This window comes from Idiotropiscis lumnitzeri, chromosome 3 (assembly GCF_059441095.1).
Source record: "Idiotropiscis lumnitzeri isolate Australia: NSW breed Sydney's pygmy pipehorse chromosome 3, RoL_Ilum_1.0, whole genome shotgun sequence".
In the NCBI taxonomy this organism is placed as follows: domain Eukaryota; kingdom Metazoa; phylum Chordata; class Actinopteri; order Syngnathiformes; family Syngnathidae; genus Idiotropiscis; species Idiotropiscis lumnitzeri.
This window is the reverse complement of record NC_142393.1, coordinates 7,724,289-7,746,164: the sequence shown is the minus strand read 5'-3', so window position 1 is coordinate 7,746,164 and position 21,876 is coordinate 7,724,289. Positions and strand designations below refer to the sequence as shown.

General features: G+C 40.3%; 1 protein-coding gene and 1 pseudogene across 5 annotated transcripts; one reads left to right on the top strand and one right to left on the bottom strand.

Annotated features, from left to right (window-relative positions):
* Nucleotides 1-1,022: 1,022 nt before the first annotated feature.
* LOC148339714 (kelch repeat and BTB domain-containing protein 12-like) lies at nt 1,023-14,921 on the bottom strand (annotated as a pseudogene). Its single transcript, XR_015842560.1, has 11 exons — nt 14,166-14,921; nt 13,693-13,798; nt 11,210-11,300; nt 5,233-5,474; nt 4,925-5,138; nt 4,145-4,484; nt 3,706-4,064; nt 3,359-3,622; nt 2,383-2,531; nt 2,110-2,307; nt 1,023-1,205 (listed from the first exon to the last, which is right to left on the bottom strand). The product of XR_015842560.1 is annotated as a kelch repeat and BTB domain-containing protein 12-like (transcript).
* LOC148339713 (solute carrier family 26 member 6-like) lies at nt 11,226-21,687 on the top strand. 4 transcript variants are annotated; one of them, XM_088291379.1, is made up of 19 exons: nt 11,226-11,450; nt 12,475-12,614; nt 13,696-13,806; nt 13,876-14,048; nt 14,124-14,288; nt 14,391-14,543; nt 15,232-15,314; nt 16,046-16,193; nt 17,186-17,299; nt 17,400-17,477; nt 17,717-17,812; nt 17,889-17,995; nt 18,076-18,145; nt 18,942-19,034; nt 19,108-19,209; nt 19,290-19,631; nt 19,698-19,752; nt 20,104-20,234; nt 20,315-21,687. In XM_088291379.1, the coding sequence occupies exons 1-19, from the start codon at nt 11,311-11,313 to the stop codon at nt 20,339-20,341; spliced, it is 2,328 nt and encodes a 775-aa protein (XP_088147505.1). In that variant the 5' UTR covers nt 11,226-11,310; the 3' UTR covers nt 20,342-21,687. The 4 variants fall into 4 exon arrangements, with proteins under 4 accessions (XP_088147505.1, XP_088147504.1, XP_088147502.1 ...); XM_088291378.1 differs by having other exon boundaries at nt 19,287-19,631; XM_088291376.1 differs by having other exon boundaries at nt 19,290-19,752.
* The last annotated feature ends 189 nt before the right edge of the window (nt 21,688-21,876 follow it).

Below are 21,876 nucleotides of genomic sequence, written 5' to 3'. Positions count from 1 at the left end.
TTATTTTATTTACGTAGTGTTCATACAGAAAATATCACATGGATGTATTACAGGATGCATTTTGCTTCAAGCCAACAGGATAAATTCGATTCACACACAGCATGTGTTGCATAAGCAAAACTAAAACAGCAAAATTTGCGAATGACGTATTTTTGCATAATGCCCACGGGAATATTTTGCTTTTCGAAATATGTTGGCACCACATAATTCACCTTCCTTCATGTTGCTGCTGTCCCTGTCAAATATGGTTGACTTGACCTCTCTGTATTTTTTTGCATCATGTCATCAGAAAAATAAATACTCCCGTGCAGATACCTGAAAAAATGTGCTTAGTTACTCCACACCACTGTTGAGCTACAACCAGATAGCCATTATCTCAAGGCAAGATAGGTTTATTTGCATAGCACTGTTAAAGCAAATCCTAGTGTTTAAGAGAGGCAAAGTAAATATGATTAAAAACCAGATTAAATGCAAAAAAAAATAAAAGTTAAGAATTTATCGCAAAATAACGACAGGATAAAGCAAAATAGTAAAACAACACATGAATGATCAAATTCACATAACACAATAAAACTACTGAAAACATGAAACAAGAAAATAAATAAATAAATAAGCAGAAGTAAACATGTTCAGTTTTCAGGCCATATTTAAATTTTTGAGCAGCTCTCAGGTGTTCAGGAAGTTTGCTCCTCAGAATGCTGTGTTCTGATTTATTTAGGTCCAAGACCATTCAGACCATTGTGATTCAGTTACGTTTGGGGGTATTAACCCATTAAGTAATTATCAACAAAATTACACGCAATGAATAATTGATTTAAACAATATTTGTTCCTTGCAATAATGCAAGAATAGCATTGCATCCATAAGTTTTTAAAGAACTGTCAAGAACACTAATGAGATGTAAATTTCATAACTTTGTGTCTGACTATCTATTTCTTCTCTAACATTTGAAGATCTTACTTACTCAGGCCGTAAATTTTCTTGGAAGGTCGGAAGTTCACCTCCCTCAGTCCTTGGTTCAAACGTCGTCGTCGCTCCGAGCCATAAAGGGATGTTTCATTGTGTGATGAGGTCACGAGGGTTGAGGTTAGCCACCACACAGACATCATAACTGTCGTGCATTGCGGCATGTCTTTCTACCACTGCCCACACGTTCTCGGCAGGGTCCAGTTCCAAAACCTCCTTGGTGATGATCTCATGACGGCCTGCGGCCAAAACAGACAATATGTAAACTATGGTTCACAAGAGTGTACAAATAAAGACCTAGAGATGTTTTTTTCCCCCCACTAAAATCTGATTTTTAAGCAACTTTTTCCTCCTTAACTTAAACATTAATCAAACCAACTTTTGCGTTTTGTTTTATTTCCCCTGTACATTTTTTTTTTTTACAAGCATGAACTTAAATCAACTTCTTTAATCAATAAATCGCCCAGCACTCAAGTAACCATAACATGATTAATTCAGAACAGTCGCACACCAAGCAATGCGGCCAAACACGTCTGAACTGTAGCTGAGTGTGCAGGGTTTGTTCGCCAATCTCTTGGCCACTTGTTTAGAAATTCATATATTCAATCGCAGTTATATGATGCCGCAACGTGGCAGATTCAAGTCAACATGAGATTTCATACACTCCAAAAATACTTTTTCGGGTTTTTAGAAAGCAAGAGCCACCCGGCTGCGAGCATACAATCTTTTAATGGGGGCGTGGGCAAACTACGGCTCGGGGGCCACATGCGGCCCGTTAAACGTTTTAATCCAGCCTGCCAAACCTTGAAAAAAAATAAATGAATAAACCTTGTTAATGTTTTATTTTCTAAATACTCTGGTGTGCCAAACACAGATATTTTGTTGCAATGCTTTTGTTCATTTTCATATTTCCATTTTAAAATTAAATGGGTTTTTTTCTCCGATGAGGTGAGATTACCAAAACACTCCATCCATCTGCTCCTGGTCCAGCCCCTCTGTCAAATTTTAGAACCCGTCAACCAATCAAAAAGTTTGCCCACCCCTGATTTAATGGTTTAAGTACAAATTACTATATGTGCAGCAAGTCGGGTTCAGTGGCATTGCGTGGTGTGCGACGGGCTTAAGAGAGAATTTTAAACCTACTCGCCCCCTTGTAGTATCCACACAGATACAGTTTGCCCTGCACTACTCCCGCATTAGAGGTGTTGTTTCGGAGAGACAGTAGGGACGTGGGCAAAGTTGGGCCTGGGCTCCATGTGTCTGTTTCCGGGTTGTAAATCTCTACAGAGCTCAGAGAGCGACGTGATTGGCCACAGTCCTCTCCATCACACCCTATACCACCTGAAGAATACAAAAGTATCACCTTACTCCGTTCAAGCCCGTCACTCATACACATTCGTTGCATTGAGTTCAGACCTAAAATGTAGATTTCTCCATTGAGAACGGCAGAGCCAAAGCGATACCTCGAGTACTTCATCCTAGCGCACTCTTTCCATCGGTCTTTACCGGGATCAAACTGGAACACTCGGTTATTCAACTTGTCTGGTTCTTCATCTGGATGGTTCCGACAGAGGGAAAATATGAGAACAAGGAAACGGGTTGAGTGCATTGTTAACACTTTGGTTAGGAGCAAACAATGTGGAAAAAACTAAATTAAAATCTGCGAAAAAAAATGTCCCCCTTTGTCACCACCTCGTGCCTCTAATTTGAGTTGCAAGGAACCACCTATCTAATAAAAATTACTAAAAGAGACAAAAAGAGTGACTGAAGGCGTCTCAATTGTGTTTTGTGCACTCGCGTGCACACTCAAAGCAGCTGATTCCCAAGGGCCTCGTGCTGACCCGTTACTTTGGCATTCAGGACATTTGCTGAAACTACGCCGGAATATCTACATACAAGAAAATGCTCACAAATGTAAACATTGATGTTGACTTGGCAGTGAGTAATTGACAAATGAAGCTTCATGAAACACTTGTGATAACGATTTACTCCTCCAGATGGCACTCTTGGGTTTAAGATGCAGTCTTAATGTAACAACATCCCACTGCACTAGCCTTTATCTTTAAACAGAGAGCGCCATCTAGAGGAGTGAAAAATATCAAAGTGCTTCATTTTCAAATCATTAGTAACAGCATTTTATGATCAACGGGTAAATCCATCACCTCTTTTTGATTGGTTATTGATTATACATTCAAAAAAATAAAACCTCATACTGATAATATTATGACTCAGTCATGCTACCAACTTAGCAGTCATGACTAATTGTGGCTTGTTCACAGTGTGAATGCTAACTTAATATTGTGTGTGCTCTTTTGTTGACGCTGTTGCTAGCAGTTTTAACACGACAAATGTTTTCTTTTTTCACATTTTTCTTCAAATATATATTTGTACCTGTGGCGACCATCCTCCCAGCACATAAAGACGCTCATTTAGGCTAACCGCCCTATGGCAAGCCAAAGGAAGAGGCAGCGGGGCAAAAGAGATCCAGCTGCCTCCTCTCCTCAGCGACCACCTCATCACACTGTCTGTGATGACGTAATGATGGTGCACTTTCATCTGACCACCTATCATGTAGACTGCGTCGCCCAGCAGCCCCAAAGCATACATGTCCCTGTGTCCTGCTGAGCAAAGCGCGACCCAGATGGACTCCTTGTACCTGCCTCATTGTACCTGCAACGTAAACAAATCGAGCAGGTCAGGTGGTGAATTGAAATAATAATTTTTACTTCTCGTGCAGACCTGTAGATATCCACTCTCTTCATCCTGTGCTCATCCTCTGTCTGGACAGCCACCACTATGTTGTTGTCACGAGTCACAGCCCCCCCTGAGATCTGACCGAAGCCCCCTAAGCCCTTCAGAGGAGAGGTGATGTAGTAAGTCTTTCTGTCTTGTGGAGCAAAGCAATAACTGAGATCAGCACGGCCCCCACGACGGGAAGGAATTCCATCCTTGTTTATGCCTCCCAAGCAGATCAGGAAGTTGGTGGTCTCCATTCCGTAACGAAGGGTTGGTCGAGGCGGGGACGATGCCTCGCACAGGTCTGAGGTCTGGAGGGCAGCGTCAAACATTCGAAAGCACTCAAAGTCTCGGCGCAAAACCTGGATGCACAACATATAACATCTTGTTTTGATCGCATGATAAACACGAGGGCATGTCTTCCCTTCTATTCTATTCCCACCGGGTTTCTTCTCCTAGCTTTTTGGAGGAACACGGGATCCACATGCTCCAGTCGGACACGCCGGAGCAACTCCACAGCCTGAGCTTCACACTGCGAGTCCCCTCGCCGTTTCGTCACCCAACGCAACACCAACTCCAGCAATACCTCCTCCCGGGAAATGTTGAGGTCGTCCGAGGCCAGCAGATCTGCAAGACTTTGAGCATCCAAATCCAGGACTTCCTCTTCCTCACAAACCTTGGAGGAAAACCAAAATCAATTAAAGCCGCATGCAGCGATGACGGCGCCCTTGCACACTCTATTTCTTTGTGAATTGTAGAAAAGTTCAAGATTGGACACCATGCTCTTGTTACAGTGTGTCAAGTGTTGATAGTGGATTCCCGAAGCAAAAAAAGGCAACTAAGTATTCTTTTAAATCGAAAGAGCTTGCAACTATGTGTTGAATAAAATTGTTGATGCTTCGGAGGAATAATAATTACATTTTTATATATTATATTATTGCATAAATAATAAACTGTTACAAAATATTATTATATAATAAAATAATAATTATTGTTTGATTTCATATTTATTTTCTATTTAATTATTTAATCTTTTATTAATTTAATTGATATATTTAATTACATTATTTTTTATATTGCATGGAAAAGGGGAGCTCTCCAATCTCGTTGAACACTGAGTACAATGATAATAATGTGCATTCTGATCTAAACGATTCCTGCCTGAATGATCTTTGAGCCCTTATCCTGAATTTCCTCTGCAGAGCCATCATTGCTAAAGGACCAGAGAGAAAAGAAATTTGCACCTGTGTAATGGATGGCTCCGTCGACATGGGGCAGGAAGGCGGCAGCAGACACTGCCTGAATGTTGTCGTTGGACAGGTGGAGTTCAGCGCGGTACATGTCACCCAGAAGAAGCTCGAGGCTGTGAGCGGGAGTATCTCTCAGGGGTACTTCCCCCCCCCCCTTGTTTCTTTCAGACCACATGTAAACATAGCCTGGACATAAACAGAAACTACTCAATTGTTTGTCAAACTTGAACCTCGACTCAAGCGTAAATCTACTTTTGCTACTTTTACTACAGTCGCGCACCTGGAAGTAAGGGCTGAATGCAGATAGCACCACCTTGTGGCACGCAAAGGAAATGCCGCCAGCAACCAGAACCTCATCAGTGAGCTCCTGACCAGCTCTCATCTTCTCCAATTGCCTAAGATGTGCTTCATGCTCGGCCTGAGCGGTGGCCACCAGGAGTGTGTCCATTGGGATGATGACTGGACTTTGTCAGCACGTTTTTTTTTTCTTTTTGGGGCACAGAATTCTTAGCAGAATGGAGTCTAAACAATAGAAACACATGGATTATTTAAAAAAAAAAATTTTATGTTGTGCATTCAGACTTACCGAACGTCTTTACACCAGTGACATAACCATGATACCATCCATGATCACACTGGAGCACAATCGCAGCACCCCTAACGTGAATATAAAAAGTCTCCACACCCATGTTCAAATGCCAGGTGTTTGTGATATAAACAAACCAAAACAAATCAATTAAAAACTTTTCTCACCTTTATGTGACCTATTTTCTGCCCAATACAATTTGAAAAAAAAATATATTTTTTTTTTCAAAATAAAATTTAAGTGAGATCATGTTGCACAGGTGTGCACACTCACATAATTACAGATGTAACTGTGTTCAGAATTAAATAATTGCATTTAAACACAAACAAACACCATTCATTAGTGATGGACGAATGAAGCATCATGAAAATGCAATGGAAATTTAGTACGTTATTTTTAATATTCAGCGCATTTCCATTGCAATAGCAGATTTTAGATTTAAACCAAGAGCACCATTTAGAGAAGTAAAAAAAATGAGAAGTGCATCATGAAGTTTCATTTCGCCATCACAACCATTCACATCCCCAATTACAGGACAATCTAAAGTGTAAAGTGAAACAAACATGCAAGTTCTTCGGATGTGGACGGAAGTTGGACTATCTGGGGAAAACACTCACAAGCAAAGGGGAGAACATGCAAGCTCAAATTAGACCCCCCCAAGCTTTTAGCACACATACACTGTGGCGCCTGCCTTTAACCCCTCACACCAAAATCACACTGTCACAGAAACGACAACAACATATTTGAGTGGCAACATGCAGGCCGCCTTTATCAGGCCAATTTTGCAATGTCAGCAGCCACATGCATGCAGGACTTTTTTAGCAAAGCATGCAGTTTGTGGCTACCATACCAGGAGTGTCCTCCTCAGATCATTCAGGAATCTTTGGGCTAAGATGAGCTCGTTTTTTTAGCTCTCTGTTGTAGTTGTGATCTTTGCTAGTTCTGTCTTGTGTTCTTAGGGGAGGGCGGTGGGCAAATGTTGACTGGCGGAAGGGTTTAAAATAGACCAGCAAGACAACTCACGCCTTTGGTTTATTCAGGTTTCCACAAGCGGCGGCCAACATGGTATCAATCATCAAATAAACATCAGGATATATTTATTTCTACATTTTCCAGCTTTGCGTGTAGACTCATATGCTGTACAATAACTACTAATACTACCTCCACTTTGGGGATTATGTTCCGGACCAGCTGCACAAGGAGTGAAATATGCAATAGAAAATCTTAAAAATAAGTTGCATGTTTTTGTAGCATTTTACAAAACGTTTTTAAAAGGTCTTCAGACATTTTTAAAATAACACAAACGCATCAGAACAAAATATATGATGTCAGAGTATTTTGTACCAAACTAACAAATTTATCATCTTAGATTATACAAAAAAAAAATCACACTCAAAGATTTATACTGAGCAATTTTAAAATGAACCTACAGCAGTTGCTTTCTGTTGAATTAAAAAGCAGGATTGTAGAGGATTTCAGGCATTTTTTGCCAAAATAAGGATAAACCAAACAAAATCGTGTGCTGTCATCTAGTGGTCGTTAGTGGCTAATTGCGACCAAAACACAAGGTAGTCAAGAACAAAATAGTTACAACAACAACAAAATCCACAAAATAGGGAAACTGCAAACCCACAACCCATGATGGAGGAGGGTTTCGTGTATGCTTACTTCAGAAATGGACAAAATGAGCATCACTTTTCATCAAAGCTCTCGAAATACAAACTTGTTCACTAAAGGTGATCATTCAAAATTAATTTTTTGCTCCACTAGGAATAATCCTATTTTCTGTTTACAATCTTTCACAATACCCACCAATGGAAGAGACAGTGGATGTTAAAGTAGCTGAAACATAACAAGACTTGAGACAATTTACACTTTATTTGTATTTTTTTTTTTTTTTACTTTTTAGAAATTTAATTCTGTATGTTTTATATTTTAATGTTTTTTTTTTTTAAATAATATTAGTCACAACTATTTTACTTCCGGTAAGCAACTGCTCTCATAATGCGATGTCACAGATGTCAGCGGTGGACAAAATGTCCTGGGAACATCCTCCCAACTCTCAAGTACTCATTATCTGGCAACACTGACATCTGTCTGTATCAAATGTTTTCAGATAGTTTGTAATGTGCAGCAAGTGAAAGTCAGTTGAGATAACTTTGGACATGAGATCATGTGACATATTAAATTCTTATCAAGCGCCTTCCGTGTATCCACATTGACCAAATTGCTACAAATTTATTTTTAAAATAACAACCAATTTTCTTCCCGAAATTCAAGTCTCTATCTATAATTGTGGCTAACTTAAAGGGCACAGAGTGTGACTGCACACACACACACACACACACACCCCCACACACACACACACACACAGCTCCTGATTAGGTGTCACTGATTAAACAGACCCGCTGACAAATGGTTAGTTTGTTTTTTTTACACTGTGTGCTCGCTCCACTGTGTGTGGAAAAAGTAGGACAGCAGTTTTCCTGAAATAACACTCCACTAACATCAACTAACGTAACCTTTTTGCGGGTGTTTGTGAGGTTGTAATGGTTTACCACCAGGTTTAAGCTTTCAATTCAGGTTTTTCTTTTGTTCATTTTTGTTCTAAAATTTCACAAAAGACTGACTACTTTAAAATTAAAACTATACATTAGAAATACTGAATGTTTGTCAATGTTTCTGGGAGAAATTTTAAGGTTTAATTGTTACCATCTTTTCCCAATGCATTTCAATGGACATCAATAATGTGAAAATTTTGACAAGACGTGAGCTGGACTCGTCCCAATCCGCTGCGATTAGCGGCGGTCGACCGTATAGTAAATAAATTATTTAGATAAATTGGATGGCTTAGTAGGCCATCTTCTGATTGTTTATGTTCTTTTTTTTTTTTTTTTTTTTTAACTCGCTAATGGGTGATTCGTTCCAAAATTCAGTGAATTTGAGATCAATTTTCTGGGGTTTGGGGTAGATATTGAAGAACCTGGAGACATGACACAAACACAGAGAGAACATAGATTGGACCCGGAACTTCACGGATGAGTAAGTGTGCTAATCACCAATTACAGGGGTAATAACTTTCACTTATTATAATTTTTTTTTTTCATACCAGGCTTTCCTAACATATAATTGGCCTCCTAATTATGTCTTCTATCGTCAAGCTTTTTGAAAAACTAGATCTGGAAACATACCTGACTGTCTTTCCGTCCATAAGGGTGCTTCATAACTACAAATAGGTTATGAAACACGTCAAATAAGTAAGTAAGTAAAATATCGCGTCAATGAGAAGCACGCATCTCTAAATGTAAATCAATATATGTATTTGCTGGTTGCATATTTGAGCTTGTTTCCTTTTCCCCCTTCCCATTTAAACATTAATACTCTTCATCAGTTCCTTAATCTTCCAGTGAGATATTCATGTTTTCCCGTCGTCTCCCTGGTTGGTTGCAGCTTCACTTGATCATCAAAATGTTCCTAACTGCACACATTTACATGTGTGTTACAAAAGCCAGGGTTAATATGTGCAGGAATGCTTCCTCTTTCTTTTCACATTGTTAGTCATTCCCGTCCAAGAAGTAACTCCCCCTTCTATGAGTCGGTTGCTCTTTTACGTAAAACCAAGAGCATCATGGACATTCTTTTCCCGTGGGGGGGCGGGGTAAATCACACATTGCACAAGGTCACAATAACAACACATCATGAAAGAAAGATATTGCTCGAACGAGACGTTTCAATAGAGTCATATAAAACGTGTTTTGCTTTTTGTTTTCTTTGATACGGAACAAAGTTTAAAGTAATAAAGTCGCTTCCACGCTAGCATTGGCCACAATTAAGGGTGCAAAATAGTGATAGCAAGACTCCAAAAGGAAATGAGAAAAAAGGCAATAGTTGCTTCTGATCAAAGACAACCAATTCACCCATAGCTCTGGACCAGGGGTGGGCAAACTTTTTGATTTGCGGGCCACAATGGGTTCTAAAATTTGACAGAGGGGCCGGACCAGGGGCAGATGGACTGAGTGATTTGGTAACCTCGCCTCATCGGAGAAAAAATACATTTAATTTTAAATGAAAGTGAACAAAAGCATTACAACAATATATACATGTTTTTTTGAAAAACCACAGTATTTAGAAAATAAAACATTAACAAAGTTTATTCATTTAATTTTTTTTCAAGTTCGACGGGCCGGATCAAAACGTTTAACGGGCCGCATGTGGCCCCCGGGCCGTAGTTTGCCCACACCTGCTCCAGCCTTTTGATGTCTTAGTTTACCATTTGTGCGGCGCACTAACAGTGATTGAATTGCCAGTCGAAAAACAATAGTCGCGGGGGCTTTCTTGTCGAGTCGTTCACATTTAGTGCAGCACTAAATTGTGCAACAAAATAAATGTCTCGTCTTAACATTTATCACCTCCTCTCTCATTATTCAAGATAAACAGCAATCAATAACATTTGTCATTTTTACAAGTACCTACCTAAACATTAACCTGCTCAAAATCAACATCAAACAGATGATGCAAAGTAAATGGGCCCCAGCATGGAGGTTCTCAACGCAATTTTAAAATGCTGCCTCATTGCCTAATGAAGTGTTGATTCTCTTTTAATAATATCAACAGTTAACCAATAGTGATGTTTTAGGCCCTATTGAGTATTTTTTTTTTTGTGTGATGGATGAATGTGATCAAGGCCAACAGAAAATTGTGTTCTAATGCAATAAAAACACAGAGCGATGGCGCAAAAAAAAAAAAAATAATAAAAAGGCAAAGACGTATAAATACGTCTTTGGGGTGTGGGGACTACGTGTTTAAAAACGTATATGTATGTTCTATGGATTGAATGAGTTAAAAATGTTGATCACTTGTATCTCAAGGCACCGCGGTATATTATTATCATTACTACTGTCTACTATTATTGTCCAATTTAATGATGCTTTAATGCTAACATCCAAAAGGAAACTCCATTGACACTCGAGCTAACAATTAGCATCTACGTGGTGGTGTGTGAACACCAACGGTGCAGGAACAAATAGACAGATATAATAACAATTTTCACCAGCATATATTCTTTATCCTCTGTGAAGACAAGCTAATATTCCTGCCTAAATGAGAAAACCAAGAGTGCAGAATGTCTGTCTTGTTTGTGTGCACCAGAATGAGAAGCACAATATGCATTGGAGGGGAATGTTTGACAAAAACTTGAATTCTTTTTAATTCAATTTAATGTTTAATCTTAGACATTTAGAGTAAATTTTCCTGAAAAAAGCAGAGATTATAATTTTATTTATTTTTATCTTTTTGGAGGCTGCAACGGATTAATGGCCTTTCCATTCATTTTAATGGCTCAGACGATTTGCGATATGAGTTTTTTAAGTTAAGTGGTCAAGTCATTTTTAAACCTGTATCTCAAATCACCACCTTATATTATCACATTGATGTAGTATCAATCTTTTTTTTTTTAAATCAAATTAACATATCATTAAGTAACATTAACAGTAAAAAAAAAAAGACACTCTCACATGACCTCAAGCATATTTGTGTGAGTGCAGAAAGCAAATTTACGGGATGGGAGTTGTCATATAAGGGCAGGAAAGGAACAGTCACTCCCACTGTCCAATCGCAGCTTAAGGAAGAGGCAGGGTTAATCAGTAGAGCACATAAAGACGGCTTCACTCACTTCTCAGCAAATGATGTGCAACTGTAGAAGTGTTATTTCTTAGAGGACCCTCAGGCATAAAGAACCAGTTCTCCATCCAGGAAAGAAAAACCTACACAGACATGGAGGATAGAAACTGTTCATTTGTGGAGTATTCAGTGAAACGGCAGGTTTTGGATGAGTTATGTCTGGATGAGGTGGCACAAAAAGGGTCGTGGTCCACAAAGCCAACTTTCAGTGAACGTCTCGGAGGCTCCATGAGGTAACAACGACATCAACAGACAAAAATAATGAAATGACCTGAAGCTAAATGCGCTTAGGTTTTTTTATGATTTATATGTGTTATTTTATTTGCATGGCTGTAAATATGCCGCTAGACAAATTGCTGGTGATTGATGAAGGCCATTAATGATAATATGCCTCGGCAAGCAAAGTTTGCAGTATCGCTTAGTTGTAAGATTTCAGAATAACCTATGACACGCCATAAAAGACGGCATTTGGATGTTTGAATATCAAAGCCTTAGGTACACCCCACCGATGTGACAAAGACAATTGTCTTCACACCGATTTCACTCTGAAATATTCATTCAACAAGAGTTTTATTACTGTGGATGTAGTTTGCAGCCACGTGCTGCCGAGCTGCACTTCACCATACTGCGAGCAAGCGCCAATATTTTGCCTCACTCTTGTTACTGAACCATCACTGCAAACCGCTGCCAGTGTGAGTATGTATCTGTATTGCGCTCCATTGAAGCCAAAACACAAGTTTGTGTGGCAGGTCCAACAAGTGGCTTTATCAATTACTGCATTTTATCATTCAGGTGGAAAAACCTTGTTTGTATTTGCACACAGACGTGTCAGCCAGTGACACATTTTTGAGGCCCTTTGCAAAAAATCTGCAACATGAGTTGCAATTCTCAGGATGGAATATTTTCTATTGTTACATTTTAGTGGACCAAGACTTTTTTTTATACTTGTTTTCAGGGAATATCCATCCACGTTTAGTACCGCTTATCGTCACTTTAGTCACAGGTGTGCTGGAGCTTGTCCAAGCTTATTGGGGGAGAGGGGGCTGGGTCGCCAGCCAATTGCAGGCCACGTGTAGACAAACAACCATTCGCACTAACGGACAATTTAAAAGGTTCAATGAGTACCTGGAAAAACCCACAATGCAAACTCCACATAGGATGGCCGGAGCCCAGATTCGAACCGGCAACCTTTGAACTATGAGGCCGATGTTCCAACTAACCACCTAAGAATGTGAATTTCTCGCCCGACTGTCCCAGGTGCTCTGTACCCCGAGCCAAGGAAGTCTTGCTGAACTGGGTGCCTGTTCTCGGCTGGTTGCCTAAATACGCCATCAGAGAAAATGCACTCGGGGACCTGATCTCTGGCTGCAGTGTGGGCATCATGCATCTGCCACAGGGTAAGTATTTGATTCTAAACCAGGGGTGGGCAAACTTTTTGATTGGTGGGCCACAATGGGTTCTAAAATTTGACAGAGGGGACCGGACCAGGACCAGATGGATGGAGTGTTTAGGTAACTTCACCTCATCGGAGAAAATTTTTTAAATGAAAGTGAACAAAAGCATTCCAACAATATATATGTCTTTGAAAAACCACAGTATTTAGAAAATAAAACATGAACAAGGATTATTCATTTAATTTTTTTCAAGTTTGGCGGGCCGGATTAAAACGTCTAACGGGCCGCATGTGGCCCCCGGGCCGTAGTTTGCCCACACCTGTTCTAAACAGTGGCGGGAATTCGACATTTGGTTCGTTCAAATTCTTGCACATTCAGTGTCTTATAAGGGCCAATGAATAACTGATATTAAAGATGTTGAAATAGCAGAAAGGACTGTATGAGGTCATTAGACTCAAGTTAATTTTATTCATATAGCATCAATTCCAGAGCTGGGCACTTGACCCTTTTTTGCCGGTCAGACCGCCACCCTCCAGCCACCCATCTGGCCTTGACCCTACGGCCTTATTCATAAAAATTGTTGCCAACCAAAAAAAAAACAAAAAACATGCATTCATGATTCCTCCACAGGAGAAACAGAAACAGTTGGGAGTGGCGCTTTTTGACTCCGAGGCAATTTTTGTCATTTGCCCATTTTGCGAGTAGGTATCACACGCACGAGGGCCGATTCGTGACTAAAATCCACCCCACGTCCCAAAATTTGGGGCGTCCACCTGGGCTGGATTATCGGACCGTTCAGCTCCCGGGACGGACTGCCCAGCTCTGATCAATTCACAAGCAAAGTCATCTTGAGACATTTAGCAGCTCAAGAACCAAACTCCTCACACATGAGCGAGCAAGCACTTGGCGATGGAGTCAAGTTAAAAACTCTAAGGGGAAAGAGAAACCATACTGAAAACCCAGGCTCAGTTCGGTTTAAGATGAGTCAAAGGATTGAAAGACAGAAAGTCGATTGACAGAGGACACATGAAAAGTCAAAAATGGGCAGTCGATTATTACGAGTCGATTATACTTTTCCTACCAGGCATGGCGTATGCTCTTCTGGCTTCTTTACGTCCTGTGTTCGGCCTGTACACTTCACTCTACCCGGTGCTGGTCTACTTCATCTTTGGCACGTCTCGACACATCTCCATTGGTGAGTGGAAAACAGACACAGACACCGTTGTGTGAGTCTTCATGAATGCATTGACATTTGTATTTTCAGGTACTTTTGCTGTGATCAGCATCATGATTGGGAGTGTGACCGAGCGGCTGGCTCCAGACAGTCACTTCTTTGTTAACGCTACAAATGGGACAGGAAGTGTCAATATCAATGAACGGGATGCTTACAGAGTACAGATAGCCTGTTCACTCACAGTCCTGGCAGGCGTGTTTCAGGTGTGTTTCCATTTTTTCTAAAACTCTCTACCATGGTGAGGTTTTAAACCACTTCTCTCGTTCTCTCACCCGAAGATCCTGTTGGGTGTGGTGAGGTTTGGTTTCGTGGTCACCTACCTGTCTGAGCCACTGGTCCGAGGATATACCACAGCATCTGCGTGCCATGTGTTAGGCTCCCAGCTCAAATATTTGTTCGGGGTAACTCCAGCTCGCTTCTCGGGTCCGCTATCACTCATTTACGTGAGTATGTCACATTTCAGGACATTCGTTTGAAACAATCTTTTTTGGTGTGTGTTCTATGACACATTTAAACCTCTCCAATGTTTCTCTTTCCCATTACAGACCCTGGTGGAAATATGCCGCTTGCTACCTCAAACGGTTGTTCCGGAGCTGGTGGTGAGTCTGGTGTCGCTCGCTGTTCTCATCGTGGTTAAAGAACTCAATCAATGCTACAGGAAGAAGCTGCCCCTCCCTATTCCCATAGAACTCTTTGTGGTAAGACATTACCATGACAATCTTTTTGATAGTGATCTATAGTCTACAGAGCTGGGCTATCATTCCCGGGGGCGGAACGGTCATTTTTGGGCGGCGAGCAAAGAGATGACAAATTTTAGCAGTGTGAGTTCAAGTGTGCCTATAGTTCCTTATTCACGTGACCTGCGCCTCCCGCCTGCTACTGGGGCATACCATTACAATAGGCGCCGGGGGGGGAGGTTACGAGGGAATACCACAATCCCTTCAAGAACCAACTGTGAGTACTTACTTGCATTGGGCATGTTCGTGGAGAAGAAGAATGAATAAGAAGGAGACGAATAAAACCATAATAGGCTCATAATAAGGGAAGCGGATTTGAATGGTAACTTAGTCAGCTAATGATGTTTAAATAAACCTCTGCCATTAGCATCTCTCCCGCGGCGGCAACATGCACGGACGCCTTTTTTATTTTTATTTTTAAGTAGTCGGGGCCGACCAGTTTATGAATAAGGGCCGAGGGTCGAGGTCGGAACCGTGCAGAGATTGCAGCCGGAGGGCGGGGGACCGACCGGCATAAAAGGGTCAAGTGCCCAGCTCTGGTGCTCTATATCCCAATAATTAAAATCTCATCTGAATGTCTAGGACGTCACATTTTCGCTGAACAGCAGGTGCATGAGATCGCTCATGCACGCACTCCTTGTCTTTGCAGATTATAGCAGCAACGATCATTACTCATTTTTGTGGCCTTTCTGCAAAATACAGCATTGATGTCGTCGGCGAAATCCCCAGTGGGTGAGTAAATCTTTTCTGTGATTTTACAATAGCCGACAGCCATCAACAAGATTGATTTACACAGTAAAAAACATTTGCAAAAGGCAAGTAAAGGACATTATCAAAAAGCGCACACACAACCATGGCACAAAGGGACCTTGCAAAAAGGATGAAAGAAGGATAAAAAAAACTACAGGATGTACTTAGAATAAGGGAAAGAGGCAATGTTAAAAAAAAACTCTGGGCACAGACATCCAGGTACAAGTTCACTCATTCAAGACTCAAGTTGTGGTAAAGAGGAGAGAGCAAATGATGGCAGGTGACCGCTTCAGCTGCCTTTTAAAGGTGCCAATTACAAACTCCCCACAACTGTGTTGCCAAAGGAACCACCCACCTGGACCAGGCCACTGCTGAAACGAAACAAAATGAAAAAAAAAAACAGAACCTGAGAGCACAGACATGACAGGAGGGATTATTAAAACATGTTAGCTCCAAAGAACACCTGCAGAATGTGTGAGGCAAATATTTACAATAGCTTAAGTCAGCCCACAGCCGCACATGCTTGAGTTAAAACGAAACAAACGACCGGCATACCAGGTAGCTTTCTCCATAAGATAAGTCAACTGAATTTGGCAAATATGGATTTACCCGCAGTTTCGCACATCTTGAGACGCCTGGAAAGCGTAACAAGTAAACGTTCTTTGTGTTCCACCTAATCCTCGCTTATCTTGAGTGTTTTCCGACTTCTTCAGGCTGAAGGCCCCCAAAGCTCCAGATGTGACGTTGTTCTCTGCGGTGATTGGTGACGCTTTTGCTGTGGCCATCGTGGGCTACGCCATCAACATTTCTCTTGGTAAAACATTTGCTCTCAAGCATGGCTACAAGGTGGATAGCAATCAGGTGAGGAAAACATTGTGATGTCACTAAAAGTGCCTTTGGTGTCCTCAGAATCACTCAGTTAATGTGAAAATATACAGTCAAGCACTTGATGGTGATTTGGATTTGGAATTACATTAAATTACATTAACTCTTGAATAGCCAAACATGAAAGTTGTAAATAGGGCTGCTCGATTATGAAAAAATTATTAATCATGATTATTTTAGTAATAATTGAAATCACAATTATTCAAATATATTATATATATTTTTTGGGGGTAAAAAAACAAAACAATAAAATGTATAAATAGAAACAATATTCAAACAAATCTAATTTATTTTATCCTAAAATAATGTAAAAAAAAATATATATATATACATATATATCATATTTTTTTACGATTATACCAATTTTAATCATAATAATAATCAGAATGGAATTTCGATTAATTAACAGCCCTAGTTGGAATTTCTGTGAAATTAATCAGTTGCAGTCCAGTTACATTTTTGTCACTTGAACTAATCCTGATGTACTTAGTACATATCTATCAGACTGTTAAAGATATTAGACTGCAATTATTACACATTACATAATAGACATCTGTGGGTTATCATGGCCAGATCACTGTTGCGTTCCTTTTGCTTGAACAGCAGTTGTTGCTTTTATATTATAAACATTCCTCTCAAAAAAGTCAACCTGGCAATCCAGACATTTTCAGTTCAAGAGATCTTTCATTACTTTTCACGGTAATGTGTGAAGGCATGTGAAGCATTGGGAGCACTTAGGCTTATTAGAGCCACTCTGATTAATCATTAATGCCCAACAAGCTCTATGCACACTTGTGCTGCTTAAATATGCTTGCCAATGCTTTTAGTGTGGCAACCATGTATTGACCCGGCGATAAAGTTAACGAGCAGTACACTAATGTTATTGAACAAGAGGGTACACACTCCTCACATGCCATATAGGTTGATATAATTAAGTGTTAAGCATCGCTTATTATTTGTACTTCCAGGAGCTGGTTGCTCTCGGACTGAGCAATGCCATCGGCGGCTGTTTCCAGTGTTATTCCGTAACTTCTTCATTGTCGCGAAGCCTCGTTCAGGAGAGCACCGGGGGAAAGACACAAGTAAACCGACGTGTTCTGAGCAGAAAAACACCTTAGATGACTTGTTAACCTCGTGTGATGTTGAAAGAAAATTATCATGTGTGTGTGTGTGTTTCGTCAGGTTGCAGGGCTGATTTCTTCTATTATCGTTCTGATTACCGTCTTAAAAATAGGATCTCTCTTTGAAGCTCTCCCAAAGGTATTTTTTTATTATCAGATGACTTTTTACATTTCAAAGGAGGTCAAATACCTTTCTTGGAGGTTTGCTGCAATGTTTCACTTTTTTTTCTCTCGCTGCTTTCAAAGATAAAAACAATTGAGGTTTGAACTCATTCACTGCTAGCATAGGTAAAAAAGAATGGACTTTTGACGTAAATACCCGTCAATGGGATTGTATGAGTTTTAATGATATTGTGCCTATGTGTGCATGTTTTTCAGGCCGTTTTAGCCACAATCGTGTTTGTGAACTTAAAAGGAATGTTCAAGCAGTTCACAGACGTACCGACGCTGTGGAAGACCAACAAGGTTGATTTGGTATGACTCGAGACGTACTCAAAAAGCAACTTTTCTATTTAGCACCACTAACTCATTTCCTTTTACTGCCCTCTAGCTCGTGTGGCTGGTAACATTCACATGCACCATTCTACTCAACTTGGACCTGGGTTTGGCTGTCTCCATCGGATTTTCTATGCTGACTGTTATCTTCAGAACCCAGCTGTACGTGCACATCATTATTTACACACAAGCGTGCTATGCACGTGAGGTGTTTTCACGTTTTGTGCTATCATCTCTCCCAGGCCACGCTATTCAATCTTGGGCCAAGTGCCAGCCACCAACTTATATCTGGACGTAGACAAGTACAAAGAGGTAATAAGAATATCAATGCAGTAATGCGTCGGTCATTAAACTGCTGCACATGTCCAAGGGCAAATTGTCAGGTCCGTAAATATTGCAACATTGAACAATACACTATTTTATAGACTTCCAGATTTAACTTGATGTTATTTATATCCAAATCAGGTGATTTGTGTGGGGAAAAAATATATATATATATATTTTATTTATTTATTGGTGATGTGACTGCTGACAAACACGGCAGGATTGATTCTCAAGTGTTTCAGCAACAAAAGCGTTTTTAATGGCACAGAAGTGGAATGTTGTGCAATAGCCAAGTCAAGTCACCTGACCTGAATTGTGGTTTCACTTGCTGAAAAGCGGCTAAGAGGAAAATTCTCCAAGGAAGGGCAAGTAGGAAGGCAGACAGTTGCAGCAGAGGTCTAATGTCTGGTGATGTTGTTGTTGAGTTCCAGACTTGAGAATTTTAATTGGCTGAATAGGATTTGCAAACAAGTATTTTTTTTCCGCTTAAAAGAATTGGGAGTTATTTATACAAACGGTTCACCTGATTTGGAGCAAATACCAAATGCAGTTAAAGCACATCTTGTTTGTTTCATTTCAAATCCATTGTTGTGGTGTTTAGAGGCAAAACCATGAAAATTGTTTCCATGTCCCAATATTAATGGACCGGACAGTTGTTGTTTTTTAATTCGCGTTTGTCACTATTTTAAGAACAATTGATACAGAATAACTTACCAGATGTGAGAGAAAATAAAAGCAAAAAATGACAATTTCAGAGTCAGATTTTCTTGATTTGTGCCTTCAGGCTGTAGAGATTCCAGGAATCAAAATCTTCCATTCCTCTGCAACAATCTACTACACCAATGCTGAGATGTACTTAGAGGCCTTACAAGAAAAGGTTTGCATTTGTCCTTGCACGCTTTGATGATTCCCACCTGATTTCTATATCACTCTACAATCTTGTTTGGTAGAGCGGCATTCAAATTGGGAAGCTGCTGGCAGCTAAGAAAAAACAAGATGCAACACAGAAGCAGGAGGAGAGAAAGGCAGACAAAAAGGAACTGAAAAAACAAGTACGGTCCATTTCATTTTGCATGAAAATATTCCCTCCAATTAAAGTAGGACTTAAACATATCCCCCCACCCACCAGCAGACGGTCAGCAATCTTCTGCCGAATAGCACCATCTCCTTGAAAGACAAAAACATTTGTGGCGAACTGGAAGGAGAGAATTTTAAGCACGGCGTCGCCTTGAAGCTGACCGAATCGCCAGCAAATGGGTTCAGTAAAGGCCAAGTCAACTGGGCCTTCCAATCCGACACCGTGTCTGGCGCAAATTCCAACGCGGGATTCCAACATTTTGACAGTTTCAAGCAGCCTTCAAAAGACAGCCGTGACAAGGAAGGACCCACCGATGCATCCGATCCGCACAGCGTCATCTTGGACCTCTCAACAAGCAGCTTTGTGGACACCGTCGCCGTGAAGACCTTGAAAAATGTACTCGAGTGCCATGAGGAGCGAGTTTTGTTGTATTTATTTTCAATGTTTGCCTTTTTCTTCCAGATTTTCAGGGACATGAGAGATATTGGCATGGAAGTCTATCTCTCTGGCTGCCAAGGTTAGTGGTCCTCCAAACATAATTGAGAAACTTGAAATTACAGAATTGGGTTCACTAACACATACTATTAACTCATTTACTGCCATTGACGGCTAAAGACGTCGAAGATCCATTTTTTCTTTTTACTTGCTGGCAGTGAATGATTAAAGGGGATAATTTACGTGAAATTTAACCAAAACCGCATGATAAAAAAATTTATTTAATGGCAAAATTCACAATGTTCATTCAGCTCCTTACAACAAGCGATGCGAAATGTACAGAAATATTTAAAGGTTTAACCTCAGCGGAAATATATTGCGCAATTTCAACGAAATGCAAATATCTTACTGCGGCTATTTGGTCAAATATTAGCTTGTGTGGTGGAGCAGCTGGAAGGAGCGGGTTTCTTCTCAGAGTCCATCCCAAAGAGCAGGCTGTTTGTCACAATTCACGACGCGGTGCTCCACATCCTTAACAAACTTGGACAGACCGACATCATCCTCGTGAGTTCATTTTCATCATTTCAGGTTTTGTGTCGCGTTTCCAGTATCAGCTCAAATGGTTTCTTCCTTCGTGTTTCCAGGATATTTCCTACAACACCAAAATGTGACCAGTAGGGGACAGCCTGTTGCAACTCGCCATTTTTTTCTATCCTTTTTCTCTTGAATTGATGGCTTTGCTCACCATTGGTCCACTCCCCCCCACCCCCTTATATCAGGAGCAAGTCCACGACCTTAACATGGCGGCACAATTGCCATGGAAATGCAGGGAGCCGTTGCTGTGGCAACAAGCGTTTTGTTTTGTCTAATGAGATGAGGCAGCTTCCGTCACTGAAGCTCTCACACTGTGAGGCAAAAAAAGGGGTCGAGTGGGAGAATTTGACACTGAAATGCAATTATAGCTTGTGTGAGCACATGTACATATTTGTTATTATATCTCCTCATGCCGGATTTTTTTTTCACCTTTGATTTGTATTGACATTACAAAATGTGTATGAGTTCAACTGTATTTATGGTCAGCATTGTCATGTCCAACTCTGCTGACATCTTGAGCTTACTTCTACTTCAAGGACAAACTGGCATTGTCACTGACACGTGACAAATATTTTAACTATGTATATAAATACAAATATAAATATATGACGCCTTAGAAAAATAGTGGATTTCACACAAACCAAAGACTGAGTCTTTTCTTGGTGCTTTTTCTTAAACTTTTGATGGATTAAAGATGTCTATTTTTTACTGTGTGGCATTGAATGTGGGCCTGATTATTTAGCTTTAGAGTTAAGTAGTCATAGGATTAAAAACAGTATTTTAGTGTAAGGGTCAGAGGTTAATTCATACTGAGAAATAGGATTAACAACAAAATAAATTCATATATTTAAGTCAATTTGTTTTTACTTTATTTGCTGAATTATTTACACGTTTGTACTTTCTGATATTCTCATTTGTGTAACAGGCAGGTGATTGAATGTTTCATCTGTTATTCTCATTCACTTGTATCTCCCTAAATTCCACGATTTCTTCATTGGTTAGTGCTAGTTAGTATCTGCCGAGTATTGAGTTAAAAGCGTTGCAAAAGAATGACGCCCACCTGCGTCCCTACGGCGCTGCGCTATGTCAACTTAGACAATGACTTGATTGCTTGATGGCCCACTGCTGTGCTAATTCGTGCAAAATGGCCTTTACCTGCCAGAGATTGGAGTAATGGCACTTTTAAAATGAAGTTTTTTTTCAGTATGTGCACCGCGGGGTAGGCCGAAGTACGACGGCGGCCCGTTGCAAACTCGCTCATAATTTACACTGGTTGCAAAGCAACAAAACTGTTAAGTATGCTGGTACATTTTCCCATCGGTTTTGTGAAAGGTATGCAGTAATTTCTCTTTTGTCCACAGCTTGAGTTGGGACAATGTGACACCATTTAATAAACGTTCCCTCCATTTGATTTGTAATGTACAACTCCACCAGTATCCCTAGCTTACCCGTCTTTGTGGGTTTGATAATGATGGTTCCATAAATGTTGCCTCTCATTTTACTTACCAATAACATTTTACTGATTTGCCACAAAACATAACCCTTAAATATAAATGTAACACTGTAATGAAAAAAAAAACACACCGACCATTAAGGTCCTCACTGCTGGCCT